Raw genomic sequence first — 24,366 nt, forward strand, 5'->3', positions numbered from 1 at the left:
TTTTAAAAACAGAATAAGTCTTAAATAATCAGAGGAAAATTAGGTAATAGGGTATTTGTTTAGAATAATTTCATTTTCAAAGAATTAAAAAAAAATATATATGTAATGCTAAAATAAACTAAAAACAAGACTTGCAATTTGGCATTTATAAGCACTTTAAAACATATTGTTTCAACTATATTTCATGCGTTAAATCAAATTTTAAGATATTAAAACAAAAGTTATTAAGGTATTTGCCTATATCTTATTTATTTATCCCTTAATTAACATTTCTAACAAACCTTCATTTATTGTCCCTTTTTAATATTCTCAGTTAGCGAACAGTAGTTAGCGAATCGAACTACAATTCGGAGGGTCAGAATTCAATCCTCGACTCGTTATACGAGCTATGCATGCGATATACGAGCTACCTCTAAACTGAGTAGGTAACCTCGGGAATAGTGATGCTGCTATCTATCTGTGAGGTTCTTAGCTAAACTACTTTCACTTTAGCTGTGCTCTTCGGTCAAACGAAAGGTGCACCTTCCTGGCTTAACTCACAAAAGGCCAATGGTTGGTGAGCTAGGTTTGTTTTAGTATCATTAGAAACTACAACATAATTGCATTTTCGATTTCCATTCAATATTAAATGTTGATAAAATAGAAAAAAAATCCATTACAAAAAATGAACGTAATTTCTCTTTATTTCATTATTTTAATCTAAACTCCTTATGCTAAAAAAGCAAACATGCGTAGGCGACCACCGGCTAAATCATCTTTCTCCTTATAAAAGTTTCCTGCTACTTTTAAAAATCCTGCCGCCCACTTCTAAGCGGTACCCGTTTGTTGATCTCTTATCTTGGCACAGCTAACTAATGAAATCAATATTCTGTGCTATAAATGACATCAGACGCTAGAATTTTCTAGTCTTTTTCCTTGCTATTTTAACATTAAATAAATGTGTTTATAAAGACAAGCTCGCAATAAAGTCAATTTCGTTTCCTGTTATGAAATGCTGTGGTATTGAACTTTTACCACGTATGAATGTGATGGTAAAAGTAGTGAATCCGGCGGTTATTAATAATAACTGGCGTTTATTAATACAATAGAGTGCCGATTATCCGAAAGCCGATATAGTGGATTGTGCAATTATCTGAATCGTTCAAAAGCCAGGTATTTTTCTTCTAAATTAAAAAAAAATAAAATTGCGGAATTTCTTTTTCTTTCAGAAAATTTGAGAGGGGTCGAAAATTGACTTCTTTTGTCCTCAACGATCTTCAAAACAGCCTCTAGTTCTATCTGGCCAATTTCAATGTGGGTAAGGAAGTAGTTTCTAATTATAATGCAGGTTCATAATAAAAGTTTTAAAAATTAAAACTTCTAAACACTCTATTTGTAATATGCTATAATAGACACTACTACAATTGCCAAATGTTTTTCTTCAAAATAAAAAAAAAAAAAATTGCTGATTTTTCTTTCAGAAAATTCGAGAGGGGTCGAAAATTGACTTCTTTTGTCCTCAACGATCTTCAAAACAGCCTCTAGTTCTATCCGGCCAATTTCAATGTGGGTAAGCAAGTAGTTTCTAATTATAATGCAGGTTCATAATAAAATTTTAAAAAATTAAAACTTTTAAACACTCTATTTGTTATACGCTATAATATGAACTACTACAATTGCCAATTTTTTTCTTCTAAATAAAAAAAAATATTGCTGATTTTTTTTCATTTTTTTTTTCCAGAAAATTTGAGAGGTGTCGAAAATTGAATTCTTTTGTCCTAAATGATCTTCAAAAGAGCCTTAAGTCCTATCTGGCCAATTTCAATGTGGGTAAGCAAGTAGTTTCTAATTATAATACAGGTTCCTAATAAAATTTTTAAAAATTGAAACTTTTTAACACTCTATTTGTTATATGCTATAATAGACACTGCTACAACTGCCAAATGTTTTTCTTCAAAATAAAATAAAAAAATTGCTGATTTTTTTTCTCCAGAAAATTTGAGAGGTGTCGAAAATTGAATTCTTTTGTCCTAAATGATCTTAGAAAGAGCCTCAAGTTCTATCTGGCCAATTTCAATGTGGGTAAGAAAGCATTTTCTAATAAGGATGCAAGATGCAAGAAATTTTAAAAAATTAAAACTTTTAAACACTCCATTTGTAATATGCTATAATAGGCACTACTACAATTGAAAATTGTTTTTTCTTCAAAATAAAACAAATTGCGGAAATTTTTTTTTTCAGAATATTTGAAAGGGGTCGAAAAATGACTTCTTTTGTCCTTTATGATCTTCAAAAAACCCTCAAGTACTATCCGCCCAATTTCAATGTGGGTAAAGCAAGTAGTTTCTGATAAAGATGTTGGTTTCAAATCAAATTTTTAAAATATTAAAACTTTTCAACACTTTATTTGTAATATGCTATGATAGACACTACAACAATTCCCAATCCTAAGCCTGGAAAAAGTGTGAAGTTAAGTTACCTAAAAACATTCTCATAGCCGTTTTTTAAAGATGTCCAATTATCCAGATCGGATTCAATTATCTGGATTTTTCGTTATTCGGATCGACTTTGGTTTGGATAATCGGTCCTCTATATTAAAAAATTCATTACATTGATATTTAATGTTTATATATTGTTTTACGGATGAAAACAATGATGTTTTCAGACATATATCACTAAAATTAAAAATAAACCTGTATTTCACTTTCTACAATGATGCATCTACATTCAGCATTTTTTAAATTGGCCAATGTCAAAGAATAGAAGTTTTCCTTCAAATGCTAATATATATTCATGTTGCAAATGTTGATGAATTCTTTTATTTGCTGCATCACTAAACTAAAGAAAAAAAGAAAACTGAATTAAATGTAGACGATTAGTTAGAAAATTTCATGTCACGCAAGATAAAGGTTGTTCGATTTCACAACAGTTTTTTTTATAAAAGCATTTGAGGAAGCATTTTTTTCTTGAAAAAAAAAAAAAAATCGTTTGCATTAATTATTTAGTGAAAATGAGACTGAAATGTCACGTGCCAGCTAAACAGCTGAGTTCTTCTCGGTTTTTTTTTATTCCTTCTTTTTTCCGTTCTTGTCAAAGGTCTTATCTTCATTTACTCAACTGTTCAATGTGAATAACACTGGGGAACAAATATTTTCATATTTTCTTTTGTTTTTTCTTACATGAAATTTTTGAATAGATCCTAGTTATTTTACGCCGCTGATTTCAAATCGGCAATCGGTTTCTCTCTACAAGCTTCAGTTACAGTTATGCAATTTAATAATATATTCCTAACCGGGATTTTTTTTAAAATTCACTCGAATAAATACTAAGTGTTTTCCCATCTCTGCTACGTAGGGAGTGGTGTATGAAGAAAGCAATAATGCATTTTAATTTATGAAGCGATGCGTTAAGGTGGATATGTTTCTAAGTGTTCTTTTCAAAGTAGTAGATTAGTATACATACATGTATATAATACTATATGTTCTTTATTAACTTGTAAATTCAGACAAATATAAACTAAACTAAAAAAAAATCTGTAGCTTTCGAACGAAACTAATTTCAGATTTTAAATCCTGAATTAGGTAAGATCATTTACTTGTACAAATGTAGGAAAAAAAAGTGCTGTATTTGAATATTCGGAATCCAAAAACGGGATTTACTTTTAATTTTACTATATAAACACTGGTCTATAATGAACTTTACAGGAGGCTTCAGCCTTTTTTTTTTCCAAAGAAGCAAGAAAAAACATCAGTTGGTCAGCAAAAAGAAATAAACACAGCTCTAGTAGTAATTTAATTAGTAATCTAATAGTAATTACTCCAATATTTGAAAGTTCTGCGATGCATTTTTTTCAACGGTAGTTAAATAAAGCAGAATTTTTATAAAATTTTTATCAGAGCTTAATAATATGACTATTCTTCCTTGTAATCAATCCAGTCTTTCTGTGATAATTTTTTTTTTTTTTGTGAACAAATTCCTCACTCTATTTTATGAGCACCAGACAAGAATTTTGCACGTTTAGTTGGTGCCTGAATTAGTCGAACTATTGTTTTAATTTAAACCAACTGACGGGTAGTCCACCAAAATAACGTTCGCGGTTTTATTTTAATAGTTACGCGGTTTATTCAATGGCCCGCGTGCCACAAGTTGAGGACATCTACCTCATAATATCTAAATTTAGACATAGAGCTTTTTTTTTTCTATTTCTGTCCACGATCATAAAAGAACAACATGGGAAAGAATACTCCATTTCTCTAAATGATATCTAAATAGCGTTGCGAGACCCATAAAAATGTATCGTAGTTTTATACATAACACTTGCTACAACTTCTAAACATTTAGTCTAATCAGCTTGATTTCAATTTAATTCGATTTAACAAAAAAAAAAAAAAAAAAAAAAAAAAAAAAAAAAAANAAAAAAAAAAATCATAGGGAGCTAGGCCTCATTAGGGGTTGAAAAATTCTGTTAAAATTAAAACAATGGTGAAAGAACAATATCACATTTTTTCATTTATTTCTAGATGAAACGCGATATTTTAAGATCTATGTTATGTTAACTGTATAAGTAATAATATTTAGTGAAAAATGATTTCGGTGACATTTTTAAATTGAAATAAAAAGAACTAAAGTATTTTCTTAGCTTTAATTTAAGTTAAAACATTTACTTGATATTTTAAAGTAAATTGGCTATCGTTTTTTAATTTTTTATTGGAGGCTTCGACTCATGCAAATACAAAGATGAGTTGCGAGAATAGGAAAACATACTTTTTTGAAAATTAATTTTAGAAGACTCGTACTCTTTCACACGACACTTCCGCAATTAGTGGGTTTTAACGGTCGTGACTCAGGGTATAGAGCGCTAACGCCTCCCAATGAGGTGACAAAGGCTCTAAACCCAGCAATGGCTTGTCCATACGAATTCCGCACCTAGCTTGCAACGACCACAGGGCTGACGTAAAAGATCTTTAGTGGTAGACGACTCACGGGTTAGAGTCCCCTTGTTTTCAGGCTAACCGTGGGAGGTTTTCGTGGTTTTCCTCCTATGTAACGCAAATCCGGTTGGTTCCATCAAAAAGTCCTCCACGAAGGCGAATTTCTCTTAATACTTGATCCAAGAGTTTCGTTTATTCTGGATTGGGTTCAAAATTATCAGGCTACTGAGCAGTCGTAAATTTAGAATTAGGTTAACTATCAAACGACGGTTATAAATGTAAATAAATTAATTACTGTGCTTCGATGAGAGAAATATTTCACTTTCTCAATCCCTGATTCCGAAATGCATATAAATAAAAATTATCCAATTAGTGGAAATTCATCAGCAGGGGAAGTCGAAAGAATTTCCTTTTTCTCTTAGGAAGCAATTGAATTTCGTAACATCCTCTGTGAAGAGAAAAGAAATGTAGATCTAGGTAATGGATCAGTGTTTAAAATTTCACACACGGTATCGACGATTTAATTTTTATTTAACGCTTGGTTAGATAATAGGTTGCAGAGAATGACTCAAGCCTGAAATTCAACATTAGGGACTGCTTTAATGTGTATTATGCTTGGATGAAATTGAGTTTTGTCGTTTATGATATTTACTTTTACTTTACTCGCGCAAGTCGTTTACGGATAGTCAATAAAATAACACACTTCCGTTTTTCTTTAATTAGGAGAATCACATTAATGTAAATTTATTTTAAAGAAATAATTAAGAAAGGATTCAGACATGCTCCTGAAAAAATTAAATGGTATTAAGATCGAACTATAAAATATTTTGATAACTCTATATCTGTATTTGAAAACAAGGCTTATGAATTTTCTGGGCACAAAGTGTTATTCCCTTGTAAGTGTTTGAGTTAAATTGTTATAGGAGCTTATCCCTTAAAATTGTTATAGGAGCTAGACCTGAAAATTCAAATTTGCCAGTTAGTAGCCAGTGGTAAGTAGTTTCAGGTAGACTATATTTGAGGGTGCCCCTTGATTCTCGCCAAGTTGTGATCCCGGTCGATCGCCAAGCTGGGCGATGTTGAAACACAATCGTGATTCTGTTTGGTTCAGATTTTAGCGTTATCTTTAAATGTTCAACGGCATATGTAATTTCAGAAGTCCGTTAGTTCTACGTTGGATACCGGCTGGTAATGTTACTTTACTTTTGCTTCTGATCAATAAGATCGAAGGTATGTGGGTAGTCATAAAAAAGGACTTTTGAAAAAAATGTCACCGCCAGTCCGGTGCCACAGACGCCATTTTCGATTCGTATCTCGCCGAATTTATGTGGCGATGAAGCCTCCATCATGGAGGTACACAGATTCAATTCATGATAAATTTAGACAGTATCTAACCGCTATTAGAGAATTCTGTGCACTTAAATCTGGGGATATTCAAGCTTCATGAAGAAGTGAGTTGTTTTTTTCGTTTTCTTTCTGTGCTTACTCCATTAATTTTTGTTTCGATTCAAAATGCATTTCATTGGGTATATTAATTTTGTTTATATCTAGTTCATTGCAATTTTATAAAGTTTTGGCCGATGTTTTGTTAAAATTTCCCAATGTTTTATTGAAATATCATTATGTTTTGGCCGCCATTCCTGTTACCACGGTGCTCCGCGCAAACAGGAATGGCGCCAAACATAAGTCGCCAATTTCGCCAAGGGGCACCCTCAAGTATATTTTTACCTATTTTTAGTTCAATAATGCAAAGAAACAGAAATTATTGCAAAGCAATCATCAGGATTGGTGAACGTCAGCTAGCAGGGGTCTTAGCCCCCCCAGCATACTAATATAGGTACCCAGATACTTCTGGGGAAATAACTTTTTACGGCTCACCCTACAGGAGAAAACTGTTGATTTTGTTAGTTTTTAACTATCAGGAGTTGACCTTCAGCAATAGCATTATGCCAATATGAATATATTATGAATATAATTAATCTTTATTTTAAAGGAATGTTGTTGTTGTTGTCTTAGGCCATTAAGGCAAGGTGTGCGACTAATCTTGTTTTTCCTGTGGCGCCATCTATGGCCAAGAATTTCACTTCCGCCATACCCGTTTATAGGGTGAACCCATTCATACATCCACAGAAAGTAATCTTGATCTAAACCAGAGATTTTAAAGGAATTTCTAAAATCATGTTTTGCGTAATCTAATAACATAACGCTACTGGAAAGAATAACAAAAAGAAAAGAAAAAAAATTGGAATAGATTTTGCAAAATTAATTATGAGAGTATGTTTTGTGCATTTCGTAGTGCTTATAATTACTGATTAATTTATCACACACCTTTTTTTCACACAATACAAAAAACGGGGATCCCGCTATTTCCTTTAAAAATAAAATTTAAAAATGATATGAATTATTTGCAAGGACTGAGATAAAACGAAACTCTCGGTTTTTCTCGTGACTGTCATGTTTTTTATAAACTATTACAAAAGAAAAGCATAGTAGTTCATAAAGCAAAAACGTTTATTCCGCAGTTACAAACACATTTATAATAATGATTAAAACAATAAAATTGGAGAATGCATAAAAATCTCATTATCGTTTCAAACTTCAAGCTCTTCCCTGATGGTTTTCTGTATTTTCATTTAATTGCTGTCGGTTCAAGAAATATTTATATTTTCCTATTTTTTAATAAACTCGCTTTTGTGACTGTGAGCGTGGAATTTTTTGACCAAAATTTAAAAAACTTTCCCACTAGCTAGAGCGCTCAAATTTGTACTGGAGCTTCGTGCCTTAAGAAAGTACAATTTTTAACAGTTTTCTGATCGCTACTTGCAGAATTTATCGTAATTTAATCTCCAAGTAGAATTTTTTGATAAGACAACAACACATAGAATTTTTTTCACCTAAACGAACACACAGAAGAGCAACTTAAAAACCGAAAAAATAGATTAAGTAATTGCTTGAAAAATCGCTTATAATTGAAACACAAAATTTGAACACATTAAGTAAAAAACATATACGAAATAAAACGTATCAGGCAAAAAAAGAAACATAAAATAAAATGTAAAGAAAATGTAGGACAAAACACGAGAGGAACTCTATAAAACGAGGAGCGAACTCAAATGAACTTACGCGTACCGGAATCGTTCAAGAATGATTTAAAATATTTTCGTAATTAGATTGCCAGATTACAAAATATGGAAACAGAAGCGTAAATAAAGTGATCTCTTATGGCACGTTCTTGCTGCAATACTGAAGCGCGTTTAATTTGTTAGTTGCTTTGGATTGGCCCGATAATCGATGTATGCAAGGTAATATTATTATTGGCAATCGAAATAGGCTACAGGTGGCGTAGAGTAGAACTTTCTACCTATGGTAACACTAAGCATGGCTTTCACCATCAACAAGAGGAGAGTCATCGAAGGAAGTACGTTATCAACGAAATTAGTGTAGATCAACACATTATGCTTTGTTTCCTGCATTATAGTCATAATAATTAGTCTACGTTAGTCATATCGTTAATAATAATTAGTTTACGAATATAGTAAATAACAAAGCGATTTCCTTATGCAAGGTGCAAATTATCAAGTTTTTTTAACCTTGTTATCCCTTCCGAATTCAATTATAGATAATTGAAATGAATAATGCAATAATTTTCTTTTCGAAAATGAATATATTTACAATAATTGATAGTTCTTTTTTCTGCGAATAAAAAGTATAAATTTAATCTTTGATTCTTGGTTTCTTTTAAAAAAGAACATTTATTTTTTATCATTTTCTGTAGAGTGTAAATTATTTGTTATTGTAGATACATGCTTAATTCGTCATAATTAATTAATGTCCCTTCAGTTATATTTTTTATAGTTGTATTTTATATTAGGCCTTTTATAATTGCTCTAATAGTTTTTTTTAAGAAAAAGATAAGAAGGTAATCAAGAAATTCAAACTAAAGTGGTCTGATGTCCATCATTCCATATTCCTAAAACCTTTCATTTATCTATAATATGATTCACTGATTCGATAATTTACTGATTTTTCTTTTGACTGATAATATTATTCTATTTCTTTTTAAACAAAATTAAAAAATATTGAAAAATTATCGATATCGACAGCTATGAATGCTAATTAAAAATTACAGACTCTTAAAAAGTTTTAAGTTTTTCTGCATGATTCAATGATTCGACAATTCTCCAATACTGATAAAACTATTTTTAAAACAGAATTTTAGTTTTTTTTTTTTTAAATGTGAAATTATGGTCGACGTCTGTCATTTAACAAATTACAAAATCGTAAAAGTTCTTATTTATTGACAATTTTATTCAACGACTTAACTTAATGATTCGATAATTAATTCTTATACTAACTCATATTGTTATTCTCTTTTATCAATCAAAATTTTAAAAAATGAGAAATTGTGATCCTGGACTGTCATACCCCAAATTGTACATTTGTAAAATATTTTTTCATTTATAATTATATTCCACAATTCTCTGATTCGTCAATGAACCGAATCACTGATTCGGAAATTATTTGTTTTTTATGATGCGACTATTCTTTTGAATTAAGTTATTAAAAAAATATGAAATTATGATCGTCTATTGACGTTAAGCAATTCACTGATCCGGAAAAAATATTATTTATTTATAATTTGATTTATTGATTCATCCATTCTTCCTTTAACTTATATGGTTATTCTCTTTTTTTCTTCAAAACAAAATTTTAAAAACAGAGAAATTGTTAAAAATATGAAATTATGATCGTCAATTGACGTTAAACAATATACACATCCGGGAAAAATATTATTTATTTGTAATTTGATTTAGTGATTCATCCATTCTTCCTGTAACTTATATGGTTATTCTCTTTTCTCAAAACAAAATTTTAAAAACAGAGAAATTGTGATCCATACCATATTCATAAAACGGTTCTTAGATGTTTTTGTTTAGCTGATTTTAAATCTGCAATCGGTTTCTCTCTGCAAGCTTCATTTTTTATGCAATTTAGTAATATATTCCTAATTCAATTTTTTGAAATTCACTCGAGTGAATACTAAGAGTCTCCACTTCTCGGTTACGTAAGGCGTGGTAGGAAGAAGGCGATAATACGTTTCAGTTTATGAGGCGATACGTGAAGGTCATTTTTTTCCCCGTCGTAAGTGTTATTTTCAAAACAGCAGGCAAGTGTATAGTTATGTATATAAACCTATACGTTCCTTATAAACTTGTACTTTCAAAAAAAAAAAAAAAAAAAAAAAAAAAAAAAAAAAAAAAAAAAAAAAAAAAANAAAAAAAAAAAAAAAAAAAATTGTTCCCCAGTGTAATCGATTGCAGCATTTACAGCATTTTTTTTCCCTTAAAAAAAAGAAGAAAAAAAAGAAAAAACATAATTCTGTTTATTTTATTTACTTTTCTGAATTTAGTGCAATTTAATACAGCGTGAAAAAAAATCGATTTTTAATCTGACAAGGTCATCGGCCTCTGCCTAACTAGACTAACATTAACTTATAAAATAAAATAAGAATAAATAACTTAGAAAACCAATTTTCGTTGGAACTGTAAGTGTTGATTATCTTTTGTTGGTAATAGGTAGTAATTTTCCTAGTGCTTTAACCTCTTCGAGACGGGCGAGTCATATATGCATTCTCAGGGCGGCGATAATAAGGATAAAACTGGTAGCCAAACTATTTTTATAGTAGTTTATTTGTGAGCGGGGTAATGGTAGTTTGCTTTATTTAATTCACCACTCCTTAGTTCGAATTAAAAACTGTTTAGTTACACTTTTAACACACATGGATTGGATGTGTTGGATTTAAAGTGAAAGCAAAAAATAAATCTGCCAAATTAGCTATGCCAAAACTTAAGCTACCACTTTTTTATTTTTTACCATCCTGATTCGTTACGAATACATTTATGATTCACCCGTCCTGAAAGGGTTAAAGTTTTTTTTTTTCTCAGAACGATTGCCGGCTTAAATTTTCAGTATGGTTCTATTCTTCAAATATATCACATATACTTTTCAGAAAATATAATTTTATTTTTCAAAATATTACTCAGTTGATATAACATATCATTAAAAATGTATCAACTTTTCACTCTATCTTATTTTTTGTCGCGTCATTGTTTTTGATGAGTTTTTTATCCTTTCTTAGTCCCTGTCTCAAAAGTTTCTTTTATTTCTTTTATTGGTAGTAAAGTTACCGCAAAAGAATACACATGCGTTTAAAAATTCACTAGCTCTTAACACATTGCGAACGGGTCACATAAAAATAGGTTTCTGAAATTTTTGGAATCCTTACTAAAGTTTAAAAAGTGGTAGCAAAACAACTTCGTTTCCGCTCTGTTTTTCAAAGAAATATACAAACATAATTAATTCAGTATAAACGCAATCAATGCTACTATCGTTCGTCGTAATTTTTCGTTAAATTGAAGTTGTTACTATAGTGACAATTTTATTGCTTTTTCATAAAATCTTGCTTACCACTTTTTTTTAAATTATAATCTCTCACAAATGTAATACATTTTTTTGAATAAGTTCTACGCATGAAGTGTGTTAAAAACATTAATGCTTGCTCTTATGGCTTTAAATATAAATAATCATAAAGTTTTGATATCATCAAAATCAAGAATTATTTATTTAACAACAAACGTCAAATCTGAAAAATTCCGGCTAAATCTTGAAAAGTTGACGAGTATACGATTACAATATTATTAATATTTAACAGTTGACTTTGCTCTGAAATTTCTGCAATAGTTTTGCAGTAACGTTATTTTTAAATTCAATAAGCATTAAACAATTTCGTTTATAAAACAAAAGAATAGTTGTTTTAATAAAATAAGTTATTTACTGTTATTACGCATTTTCAAAACAACCTTGAATGAAACACACTCAATGTAAACATCTACGACGTCATGATTGCATGTGACAGCTGATGCAAAATAGAACAAACGATAAGGAAGCTAAAATGTTCCATGGCATCTGAGATACCTCGTAAAAATGCACCGAGGTGTTGTAATGAATAAATTCTATTATTTATTTCCTTTTGATAATGACCCTTTATTATAATTTTTTTCTTCCTGTAATGTAACGCTAATTTGAATATTCAGCTGTCCGTAGTTCGTCAGTTATAACACAGATATTTAATGTACAAATAGTTCTGATTGATAGTACAGGGCTGCTACGGGCGACTAAAAATTGAAAAAGTGGTGACTAATAAAATTCAAAATTTTATTGAAAGTGATTAAAATTAGTAACTTGTTCTAGCATATTTTTTTTTCCAGTTTCCCATTGAAAGTAAATGTAAGTAAACTGTGGAAACTAGAACATATTACAAACAAGTACCTGGCCAATGAGGCCACCTCAGTAATCAATGACTATTTGCTAACTTATATTATTTAATTAAAAATAAGATTGATTGATTGATTGATTTGTTCATTTACGTCGCACTAGAGCTGCACAATGGGCTATTGGCGACGGTCTGGGAAACATCCCTGAGGATGATCCGAAGACATGCCATCACAATTTTGATCCTCTGCAGAGGGGATGGCACCTCCGCTTCGGTAGCCCGACGACCTGCACGCGAAGTAATTAAAAAGAAGATAAAGAATAATTAGTTGCTTAATGTTAATGACAAATATGGAAAAAGAAAAAGAGAGGAAAGAAAAGACGCTTCGAACATAAAGACAAAACAAAAATATACACAAGATTAGTTCAAATTGATTCGCAAACAATCAAATTGAATAGTTTTCCTTCATGAGATTAGACGTTAGAACGATTTAATGAAAAATGATTGTACAGAACTTGAATTGATGCTTGTTACGAAGTGCGTGTCCACGAAGCGGTCACCTCTCTTCTTCATCTGCCCATGGTGACCATGGGCAGCTGTGATAATGGCAATAATAAAAGGTTAGTGAGAGTGAAGTATCATAAACATAGCAGCTACTTCTGTCTAAGGGTTCTAAAATTATACGGAACGGGGGGGGGAAACAAATATACGATGAAAGTTTTTGAAATATTAATAAACGTTTTAGCTTTGTGAATAAATCGTCTCAGTGGTATACTGAAACATTATCAGTATATGATATGTTGATTTACCGAAAAAAAATAATAAATGGTGAAATATAACTAAGATGCATTTGAAAATATTTACTCAAAATACAAAGAAGACGTTGCATGTATTCAAACTTCGTTTAACTCATCAGCTTTTAGTGTTATTCACAATTAAATAACAAGAACTGAAAAATTAACAACATTGTGAAATTTAACCAATCAATCATTACATACTTAATTTAAAAATCAAATGCATCGGCAAACTGTTCATTCATTCATAGCATCCGCACACAAACGCATAAGTAATTTCATATCGTCTTTACCCAGTTCGTCAAATGATTCTGTTTCGACCACAGATTTAAAATTCGCACTGATGAATTGCACCACTTCATTTTTGAAAACTTCGTCGCTGTGTCGGTTAGCTAAGACAAATAAGTAACACGCATTGTTCACTTGAAGAAAGTTCAATAACTCCATTTTGCAACTATCTCGTAAAGAAATAACTTCGTATTTGTCAGCGGCATAGTACAGTTCCAAAAGTTCTTCGAATCCGCACTCGTCGGTTGTACCAGTGTAAAGAAAATTGAGAAGTCTCTTCATTGTTTCTGGCCCAATGTCCGAGATAACAATCGGATTGACCGCTGTTTCGTGAGTGAACATCTTGTGGAAGACAGGGGAACGAGCTTGCAATATAATTTTGTGGGCTTTGATGTTATCTCCATCCACATTTAGTACGATGTTCGAATAGATTGCTTGTTCTAGAACCTTCCTAAAATCTAGAGAAAGCTCACGCAAATTATTCAAGAGAATTGAATCCTTTGAACTAACACTCTTCTCATCTGTATTCCAATCTTTAGAGATGCAGGTGATGGTTATTGGATATTTTACAGATGGCGGTACGTCGAATAAGCTTTTAAGTAAATCAACTTTGTTTCCTGCCTCGATAAAATAATTGGTTGGCACATTCTTGCTGTGAATGATTGAGCCATTTTCGTCCGATATCAGTATTGTAAAATGTCCCCTTCTGACGCTCGTTGATGGATTCCATAAATTGATGTAAAAAACAGAATCAATTTTCATCTCAAGAAATGAAGTTTCTCCTTTCACTAATTCGAATTCAGAACTCCTAGTGGTGCAACCAGGACTTATTTGGGATTCTTCAAACTTCCATATAAAAAAGAAGAAATTTTTCGAATAGATTAAAAACAGATTATTCTCTTGTACTACGCTTATCATTTTACTTCTTGCAGGCTATTCAAAAATTAGGCTTAAGCACATCGTTTTTAGAAGGTTCTTATTTACCTAAAAATAAAAGAGATGAACAAAAGGTAAAAAAAAAAAATCTTTTTTAAACTCTGAACATAAAATGATTCATTTAGTACATTGACTTTATTTACTTTAAAATAAAATCCTATTCAAGTGCTTTTTCAAGTATTAAATGGAGAAAAAAAACTTTATATGTAACGGTCATAAATGGAATAGGAAAATACTTAGATATATATAATACATTTTATATGTATAAAAATAAATGTATATGGGTTCTTATTTTCTACACAAAGGAGAGCTGCAGTCTCTTTACCGCAAATGTTTCCGGGTAAATGTATCCGGTATATTTTGAAGCCATTTGGCGTTTGGCTCAACATGCTCACTGCATAAAAAGTGTTCAATGTTCTAAGTGATAATTTGCAAAATAAATTTGTCCTCGCTACTTTAATTAAATGATAAAATTAACGTACGCACGTTCTACTGCTAGCAACAATTACAAATAGCAATAAACAAGTCAAAAGAAGCCAAATCAGGATTGCCGAAAAAGCGAGTTCTTTCTAAAAATAGCAACAGTGTCACGTTTTTTTTAACAATATATCTGTAAATAACAACAAAAAAGATTCACTTAAAACTTACCAGAATTATTTAATAGTATTATAATGTTATATTATTAAATTATATCATCAAAATATCCCAGGGCTCGAAAAACAGCCCGTCCGCCCGTCCTCGGCGGTCAAAGATTCCCCGCGGACAACAAGTTTCTCGAATCCAGCGTCCGCGCGGACGGCCCTTTTTCCCCATTAATGTTCGTGATCCATTTTCAATTTTTGTTATCTTACATGAGCCTAGAACCTCACTTCTAAAATGACCCTCTAATCTCGAAATACGGCAACATACTGTTCATGGTGGAATTGTTGTTTTCTCTGTCTGGGAGTAACGCAGCGGTTGAAAGGGGCTTTTCAGCAATGAACTTGCAAAAAAACACATTACGTACATAAACAAGAAGCGTTAATCGCAATTATGAACATCTACCTAAATGGAAAACCTCTTTCAGATTTCTGTGCAGAAACCTCTGTAAATTATTGGCTTGATTGTAGAACTGGCAAACGTCATATTTGATTCATTTAAAAAACGCAGTACCATCGGATAAATTGACATATAACTTGACCTTTGTTATTTATATTATTTCATTAAAGAAATAAATTATTTCATAAAAGAAATACTAGGTTTTACTATTAGTAACCTAGTATTTCTTTCATTATTGTATAATGTAATTCTAGTAACTACTAATTCATTGTGCAATTTATATAAATATTAGTAATAAATAAGAGAAAATTATATTTTTATTTATTTAGAAGCGACGGGTTAGTTTCAAAGGAGGACGGGTACATTGTTGGGCAAGCCGTCCTCGGGGACGGGTAAAATTTCTGAGTTTTTTTGAGCCCTGAAATATCCCCACGCACAATAAGCTGTAAACTTTCTGACCGGAAGCTGTGACGTTAAAGAGCTCCAGATTTGAATTTGTTTACACCTGTATTGAAAACACCATCCATAATTGGATTAAAATGCGACGTACAGCGTAAGTATTCCTACAATATAAAAAACTTGTCATCGTTACTAGGCAATTCATTTTTGAAGCCTTTTTCAGCTACGTGTTCCGAGTATTTTTTATATATTTTGAAATGAAAGTCATGACATTACTGTATTTAAGAAAGGATGTTTTTTTACTTTCAAACTGAACCTGTTAATATAAAATACAACATCAGTTTGAAGTTGACAATAAATAAGCAGCAACATAATAACGCATGCAATCGAATATAAATAAAAAGAAAAACATCAAAATCCTTTATAGTTCGATGCAGTTCTAAAAATTGAATCAGTACTAGAAATTTCAACTTACTAACTTTCCTAGTATTACTGTCCCACAGTGGACTGATCGTACAGACACGGTTACATACCTGCCAACTCTTCCGGATTATCCGGAAGATTTTATTTTCATATTTAAAGTGGGTAGTAAATATATACTATTTTTTCTTTTATGAACTTAATTTTTAAAAGATTTTGATCACCACTATTCTTACAAAAATTAAGCACATATATTAGTATGCGTTACTATCATGGATTTTTCAAATGCAACGTATTTGTTTGCTTAAAATTGAAGTTTTAATTTCATTTTAATACCACTGGGAAAAATGATAATGGAAGGGATTAAAAGTTGGCAGGTATGCGGTTAGCAGTAGAACACCGATGCCAAGCATCACTGGCTGCGGTCAGTAAGCGGGTGGTTGTCCACTTTGATCAGCCTGCGTAGGGACCGTGGGTCCTCGTTAAACTGTTCTACCGTAAAGTGCTCGACTCGATTAAACTGGACAAAAGTGAAAAGAGTGTGCAAAGCGATCTGTAAGGAGATACGTCAGCAGTTTCGGAGTTTGGCGGGCGACAGCAAGCATGGAACAAAACACTCATAGATAAAAGTTTAAAACGGAGCATTTTAAAAGTATGCTCTGTTTAAGTTAGTTTAAAAATAGTACATTTACAAACGATTTAATTCTATTACTTTATTTGAATACAATGCCAAATATAAATAATCATATTGGAAAAAAAGCAACTAGTTTGAGTTATTAAGTTGTAAAGTAGTGATCTTTATAGAACGAATAACAATCCACTTTGATAACGAACATAGTTCTTAACGCAATTGATATCAACTATAAAAGATATTAAGTTATTAAAACTGGGATATTAAACGAGATGAAAGAAAAAAGAATGTGCAAAGCGATTTGAAAGGAAATACGGCAGCAGCAGGGCTCGAAAAAACGCAGAAATTTTACCCGTCCCCGAGGACGGCTTGTCCAACAATGTACCCGTCCTCCTTTGAAACTAACCCGTCGCTTCTAAATAAATAAAAATATAATTTTCTCTTATTTACTACAAACATTTATATAAATTGCACAATGAATTAGTAGTTACTAGGATTACAAATACTAGGATTACATTATACAGTAATACGCATTACATTGTATAGTATATACTAGGTTACTAATAGTAACCTAGTATTTCTTTTATGAAATAATTTAAATGACAAAGGTCAAGTTATATGTCAATTTATCCGATGGTACTGCGTTTTTTAAATGAATCAAATATGACGTTTGGCAGTTCCACAATCAAGCCAATGATTTGCAGAGGTTTCTGCATAGAAATCTGAAAGGGGTTTTCCATTTAGGTAGATGTTCATAATTGCGTTAAACGCTTCTTGTTTAAGACCAGTACGTAATGTGTTTTTTTGTAAGTTCATTGCTAAAAAGCCTCTTTCAACCACTGCAGTACTCCCAGACCGAGAAAACATCAATTCCACCATGATCAGTGTGTTGCTGTATTTCTATCAGAGGGTCATTTTAGAAGTGAGGTGCTAGACTCTTGTAAGATAACAAAAATTGAAAATGTATCACCAACATTAACGGGAAAATGGCAGTCCGCACGGACGTCGGATTCTAGAAATTTGTTGCCCGCGGGATATTTTTGACCGCCGAGGACGGGCGGACGGGCTGTTTTTCGAGCCCTGGGCAGTAGCTTCGGAAGTTGACGAGCGACAGCAAGCATTGAGCAAAACTCTCATAGATAAAATTTTAAAGCGGAACATTTTAAAAGTTTGTTCTGTTTAAGGTAGTTTAAAAATCGTACATTTACAAATTACTTAATTCTAGTACTGTATTTGAATACAATGTTAAATTTAAATACTCATATTAAAAACAACATTTACAATTGCATAAATTTTCTTAAAAACATCTTTTCGATGCAAAATTTCAATTGCTTTTGCAACACCGAAAAATGATTTAAAAAATATATTAAATTTTTAAATAAATCTAAGAGAATTCTTTATAATCCAATATAAAAAATTAAAGCACACGATAACAAAATAGCAAAACATTAGATAACTTACCACAACTTTAACAGTTTGTAATCAACTACAAAACAATTATAGAAGTTATAAAAATTAATAAATTGTTACACTTTTTAAATTAGGACGCAATTTTAGAAATTAAAAAAAATTTATAAGAAATCATAACTTTATAAAAAAAAAGAAGTACCAACAAAATTTTTTACTTGTTTTTCTAAATTTTTTTAAAAAATTTTTTTTTAGCATTTTTTTTTAAACGAAAACAAACATTTGCACATTTAGTTAAAACTAACAAAAAATGCTACAAGTTTAGTTTTTAAAAAAAAATGAAATAAATTTTAAAACAATGGAAAAAGAATTACTTTTCACTTAGCTGTAGCGACTATAAAACAATGAAAGTTAAATTTATGCAGGAAGATATCTGTCTGGTATTTAAAATTTTGTGATAAAACAAGAGGTAAAAACTTTTCCTGCTTTCATGATTTAGGTAAAGATGTGGAAACAGAAGTCAATTGAGATGAAATTAAAAGCTCATTAAAACTCAGTATTTATCTTTTCCTTTAACATTAATTACATATTTAAAAAAATCATACGTGTTGTAGCTTTTAAGGAATCAAGTTTTTCTTGATTTACAATGTACAAGGTATGTACCAGTTTTAGTCATATAAATAGCAATCCCACCCCCTTTTACTTAATGGATGTAAAAAGAAATACCTTTAAATATCGATTATAAATTCTGATTACGAATGATAACCAAGAAAAAAAATCGAAGGATTAATTTTTAGCATTAAATTAGTTAATAAAAAGCGTTTGGGACATTAAATATTCAGATACATTGTTTTTTAACACCCAAGAACTTTTAAGTATTGTTTTCAATTTCAGTAAAATTTAATAGTACTTAGAATGATAAGTAGAGTAATTATAAATTGCAATGAAAATATTTGAAGTTAAAATTACTGCTTTCTGAGGATTTTTAACGAAAATATAAAACTTTTCCTGGGGGACTTATAAAAGCAATAAGAGGAATGTTATAGATAAATAGAATAACAGAATACAAGTAAAATGCTGTTGTAATAAAAAAAGACGTTGTTGTCTTACGTTGTCGCCTATTTTCAGGTAGAGGGGTACGTTTCTTCTTATTTTCCAGTAGCGCCATCTATGGCCAAGAATTCGACTTCTGTCACACACATACGTCACAAACCGTTTTAAAGTGAGGTCGCATTCACACTACATCCGTCCTCAGATCTTAATTTCGATCAGAGCCAGAGTACAATCAATCTACGATTCAGTTTCTCCAGAGTTATTGATTGGTTTATGGGAGAACTTGCTCAACGCTCTACCTACCAGGCTATCATGACCCGATAAAAAAACGATTAAATTATTGTATGAAAATAAAACAATTTATTAAATATAAAAAACGTGCCCAGCTCCTAGGAAATATCATAATATACTTTTTATCAAGGAAGTGTTATCCAGTGTGCTCAATATAGTAGACAAGATTTCGGTGTGTAAATTAAAGCAAATAACGGAGGAGAATCTCAGTTAAAGTAACAACGCATCTTAAGTTTTAAATTTTGAAAACTGAATCAAAACTTAGAGGACCAGTCTCTATTTTGTACACGGAAAGTCTTCTACCGGCGATGATCGAACTCACGACCTCTCGGACATTTGCCCAATGTCCTACTAGCCGGGCAAATCCTTCACTAGCTTTTTGTTAGACTTACGAAGATGTCAATATTATGAAATAGTACAGCGAGCCAAGGTGGGAGTAGGGTTGATGACGTGATAAGGTTTTAGATTTTTTAACTTGTTAAAATTCTGCTCCATCTAAATGCTGTAATAGAGGTTTTTTTATGGTTGAGAAATGTTCAACGGCCAGTTGATAAAATCTTTCAATTTAATATAGGTAATGGAAATGATATTTTATATGAAAATATAGTTACAAAGTGATAATTAATTTTACCTACTTTAGAGAGGTGGTTCTTCGTGTAAAGCCTACGGATTTTTGATTAGTGAAGTTCGAAATGTGCCAGTTGCAAATCGAAAACCTTTGCTATGAAGATATTTAAAATAACGTAAAACGGATTTGAGAACACACAGATAAATTATTGCTTAAAAATCTATTGTAGAATGTATTATAAAGCTGTTCATTTTAAAAACTGAACTGATATCTGTTCCCTAGGAAGTATTTGAAAGAAGTTTTAAGTAAATTTAATTTTTTGCTACAAGATTTCCATAAATAATTTTCATGTTAGAGTCTAAGACGAGTCTGAGGAATTTTATTTCAGTTACAGAACTCTGGGACAAGGAAATTATTCAGAAATATTTCTGGAGCAGTTGAGTCGTGGTTTCTTTTTCGAAAAAAAAAGGGTTCTGCATGAAGTTTTAGCTTCAGGAAAAATGAATCCACTAAGTTTTCTCCATTTTAGTACTGTATTGATTGGATTTCGGTGGTTCTCATGTGCGTGGAACTGGGAGTCCAGCGAAAATCGTCGATCAGTAACTCATCGTTAAATGTGGTTAATAAAAGTAACAACAGTTCGTTGATATTAAAACATTGACTTTGATAAACAAAAAATGTGTCATGCATATGACACTTTATACCCTCTACCTGAATAAAATCGTAGGATAAAATAATATTCAATCTGATTTGAAATGTTGTACCAGTTTAAAAGAAATAAATCACTTTGTGACTAATGAATGCATCAGTTGGTCCTTCAAATTGTATTCCTTCTCCAAATAGGGGAGAGAGAAAAAAACAGACGCCAAATGATTCTTTAGATAAGCTTTTCCAAAAGTAAAACATGATCAATTTCAGAAAGAATCCATTCTTAAAAAAAAAGTTTGTTTTGAGGTGAAGCATTTAAATTTTGAAAGTACACTGAAATGTTGCTGGTACATACCCATATATTATTAGATTAACTAAAATAAAAACTAATACACATATGAAAAAATACGCTTCAACATTAATTTTTGGGAAGTATTTTTTCCAGTGATAGAGCACAAAAATATAAATTTTTTATGCAACTAGAAATTTCACAAACTTTTTATTGGAACTTAACCCTTTAACGGGCCCTTTATTTCTAGTAAAGGTAAATTAAAGTATTTTTGGAATTGAAATTGTTTTAAGAACAGTAATTGATATAAAAAAGAAACAACGCATTTAGTTTATAAAAATGCCATTTTTTTGGTGGTAAATATATTTAACATGACCTATTAGGAACTTACTGACTTTTATTTTTCTTTATTTATAAAATAAATTCCTTAAATGCTACAAACTTCAAAAGGAATTATGTATTTCATAATTTTATACGTTTTTTAAAAGTGACAAATGGTTACCAATTTTATTCAAACTCACTTCAAGAAAGCGGAAGTTATTGAAAAATTGAAACCAAAATTAAAAGTGGTAAAACGTGGTGGTAAGATACTTACCACGCCCTTCAAAAGGGTAAAAGTTGGTCATTTGTATAAATGATTATTTATATAACTGTTTAAATAATTTATATATATGCAGGGTTAGACAAAAAATTTTAATTTCAATTTATTAAAGAATTAATACACCTTAATTATCACTATAAAATTATTTTCCGAAACTAAAAAAATTCAGTAGTTGTAAGGTATGTGAATAGAATGCAAAAAAATTCCCATAAAAGCAAAAGTACACAGGAATTAAGTTCCACTGTTTAAATCAGCTATACCTTGCCACAAAAAGTGGTTTATGTTAAAGGTGGTAGTAAACATTTGTTTATACTAAATGTATCTTTCTTTTTGTTACCTACTACTTCGTTTTTAAAAAAGAACTACATAATAAGCAAATCTAAATATTTAGATTATTAACATATGGTAGAAAGAACCATCTAGTTTCCGTAAAATAAATCCGAATAAGCAAACACTAGTACTGCCACGGTTTCTTTATTCGAAAAAAGGTGACCGTCCTTTTCAAATGAGTTAACATAATATAAATTAACATAAACTGTATATTTAGTTATAAATTTTAAAACTAAAACAAAAAATGTTCAATATGACAATCACTAATTATTATCTGAAATTTTACGTCAAATTGGCAAAATGCTTCCACTTTTCCATGCCACACGTAAGCAGTTCCACATGAATATTTCACCCAATATTGTAAAATTAGGTCAATTAATCATTAAATACTTAATTTTAAAATCAAAAGTATCGGCAAACTATTCACTCTTCTGTAGCATTCACATACAAACGCGTAAGAAATTTCATGTCGTCTTTACTCAGTTCATCAAAAGATTCTGTTTTGACCACTGATTTAAAATTCGCGCAGATAAATTGCGCCACTTCATTTTTGAAAGCTTCGTCGCTGTGTCGGTTTGCGAAGACAAATAAGACACACGCATTGTCCACTTGAAGAAGGTTCAGCAATTTTGCTTTGCAACAATCTCGTAAAGAAATCACTTCGTATTTGTCAGCAGCATAGTACAGTTCCAAAAGTTCTTCAAAGCCATATTCATCCGTTGTACCAGAGTAGATAAAATTGAGAAGCCTTTTCATTGTTTCTGATCCAATGTCTGAGATAGCAATCAGATTCCCAGCAGTTTCATGAGTGAACATCTTGTGGAAGACAGGGGAACGAGCTTGCACTATCAATTTGTGAGCTTTGATTTTGTCTCCATCCACATTAAGAACGATGTCCGAGTAAACGTTTTCATCCAGAACTTGTTTTAAATGCAAGGAAAGCTCTCGCAAATTATTAAAATGTGATAAGTTCTCTTTATGTATGACACACTCATCAACAGCATTCCAGTCGATAGAACTACAGGTGATAACCAATGGATATTTAACAGAAGATGGTAATTCGTACTGGAAGTCCATAAGAAAATCGATTTCGTCCTCATCATCTTCAAAATAATTCTTCGATACTGTTTTGCTGTAAATTGTAGTGGCCTCGTCTGTTACAGTGATAGAGAACAATCCAGTTTTGATACCGATAGATGGATTCCTTAAATTCAAGAAAAGCATTAAGTTTTCATTAATTTTCATCTCAAGAAACGAATTATTGCCCTCTGCTAATTGAAATTTAGAACTACAAATGCAGTTGCCAGGTTTAATGTCTGATTCTTTAAATTGCCATGTGAAAAAAAAGAATTCTTTTGAATAGGATAATAAAAGATTTTTCTCCAGCATAAAACTAGCCATTTTACAGTTTATTTCGACTCATAGACTTTCTCAATAAAATATGCTTTAAATACACCGTCGAACTGAGAGATAAACTATCTATTGACATCAACTTAAGATAAGTAGTTTAGTCGTTTCTACAGTCGCTCGATTACATACCTGATTACTGAGCCCCTTTTAAAAACTTTCACAAGACTGATATCGACGCTCTCAAAACTGGTTATACTTCATTCCACCATATAAGGGGAGGGAGCTAAACTGAGGGACCATGAATTTCCGGGTTACAATTTTTGGCAAAACTCAATATTTAAAGGGTGCGCCAAAAGTTGATTACGCATTTATACTTATTACTTTTTCTCTATTTTTTGTGTATAAAACGGAGGTAGCGTGATTCCTTGTTACTCCTCTTATTTACTTTATTATTTTTACACCATTCATATTTCGTCATCATTCCAAATATCGGTAATATCAAATAAAATTTAAAATAATGTATGCCGCTGTTTTTTATTCCTTCATATTAGGAATGCTTTAAAACATTTACTCTGCTCTAGAAAAAGACTTATATTATAAATATTAATAGTCTAACTAATAATAATTTTGTATAAATTGTTTTGGAGCTTTCAATCTTCTTTCTGCGAATCCCCTAACAGTAAATAACAATTATAGCCTCGATACCATTTTGAATTTTCTTTCACTCATGTAACTATGTAATATAGCGTGCATATAGTCATAACATCTCTGAATATTTCAGACCATATTTTACTTAAGAATTAAAGTACGCAAGGATTTTACTAAACGCGGGACAATTAACTGGCATTTAATGGTGATCCTAAAGGTAAATTCAAAGGGTTATTTTATATTTCTGATGTAATTGAAAAATGTAAAAACAGTATTTTTCATGATTCACGACGAATAAATCTTAATGTCTTTTCCTACATTCTCTTGGAGTTTCAAATAGACTACAGCCGTTTACAGACCGGATTAGAGCCGTTGTCATGGAAACGGGGTTATTCTTTAAGTCGGTTGGGGGATGAAGTAGCAAAAAAAGGAGAGAAAGTAGCCAGTATTGGAGTTAAAGAAAATAAAATGCGATTTTTTTTTTTTTAAAAA

At 31.1% G+C, this 24,366-nt stretch overlaps 1 protein-coding gene and 1 long non-coding RNA gene across 4 annotated transcripts in view; one reads left to right on the forward strand and one right to left on the reverse strand.

Annotated features, from left to right (window-relative positions):
• Positions 1-1,207: 1,207 nt before the first annotated feature.
• Positions 1,208-1,809, forward strand: LOC139426773 (uncharacterized). Its single transcript, XR_011637985.1, has 3 exons — positions 1,208-1,297; positions 1,461-1,549; positions 1,721-1,809. It is a non-coding gene; the product is annotated as an uncharacterized lncRNA (long non-coding RNA).
• An 11,219-nt stretch (positions 1,810-13,028) lies between these two features.
• Positions 13,029-24,366, reverse strand: part of LOC107446813 (speckle-type POZ protein B) — a 35,950-nt gene continuing 24,612 nt past the window's right edge. Inside the window, exons 1-2 of one of the 3 annotated variants that reach the window (XM_043051791.2) lie at positions 22,163-23,489; positions 13,029-14,249 (exon numbers count right to left, since the gene is read on the reverse strand). In XM_043051791.2, the coding sequence (XP_042907725.2) occupies positions 22,300-23,277 (978 nt within the window). In that variant the 5' untranslated portion in view covers positions 23,278-23,489 and the 3' untranslated portion in view covers positions 13,029-14,249; positions 22,163-22,299. Of the gene's footprint in view, positions 14,250-18,470; positions 18,715-22,162; positions 23,490-24,366 lie in introns of those variants that run through there. The other 2 variants (XM_043051790.2, XM_071186433.1) reach the window with 2 other exon arrangements.

Source organism: Parasteatoda tepidariorum, chromosome 10, assembly GCF_043381705.1.
Source record: "Parasteatoda tepidariorum isolate YZ-2023 chromosome 10, CAS_Ptep_4.0, whole genome shotgun sequence".
Taxonomy (NCBI): domain Eukaryota; kingdom Metazoa; phylum Arthropoda; class Arachnida; order Araneae; family Theridiidae; genus Parasteatoda; species Parasteatoda tepidariorum.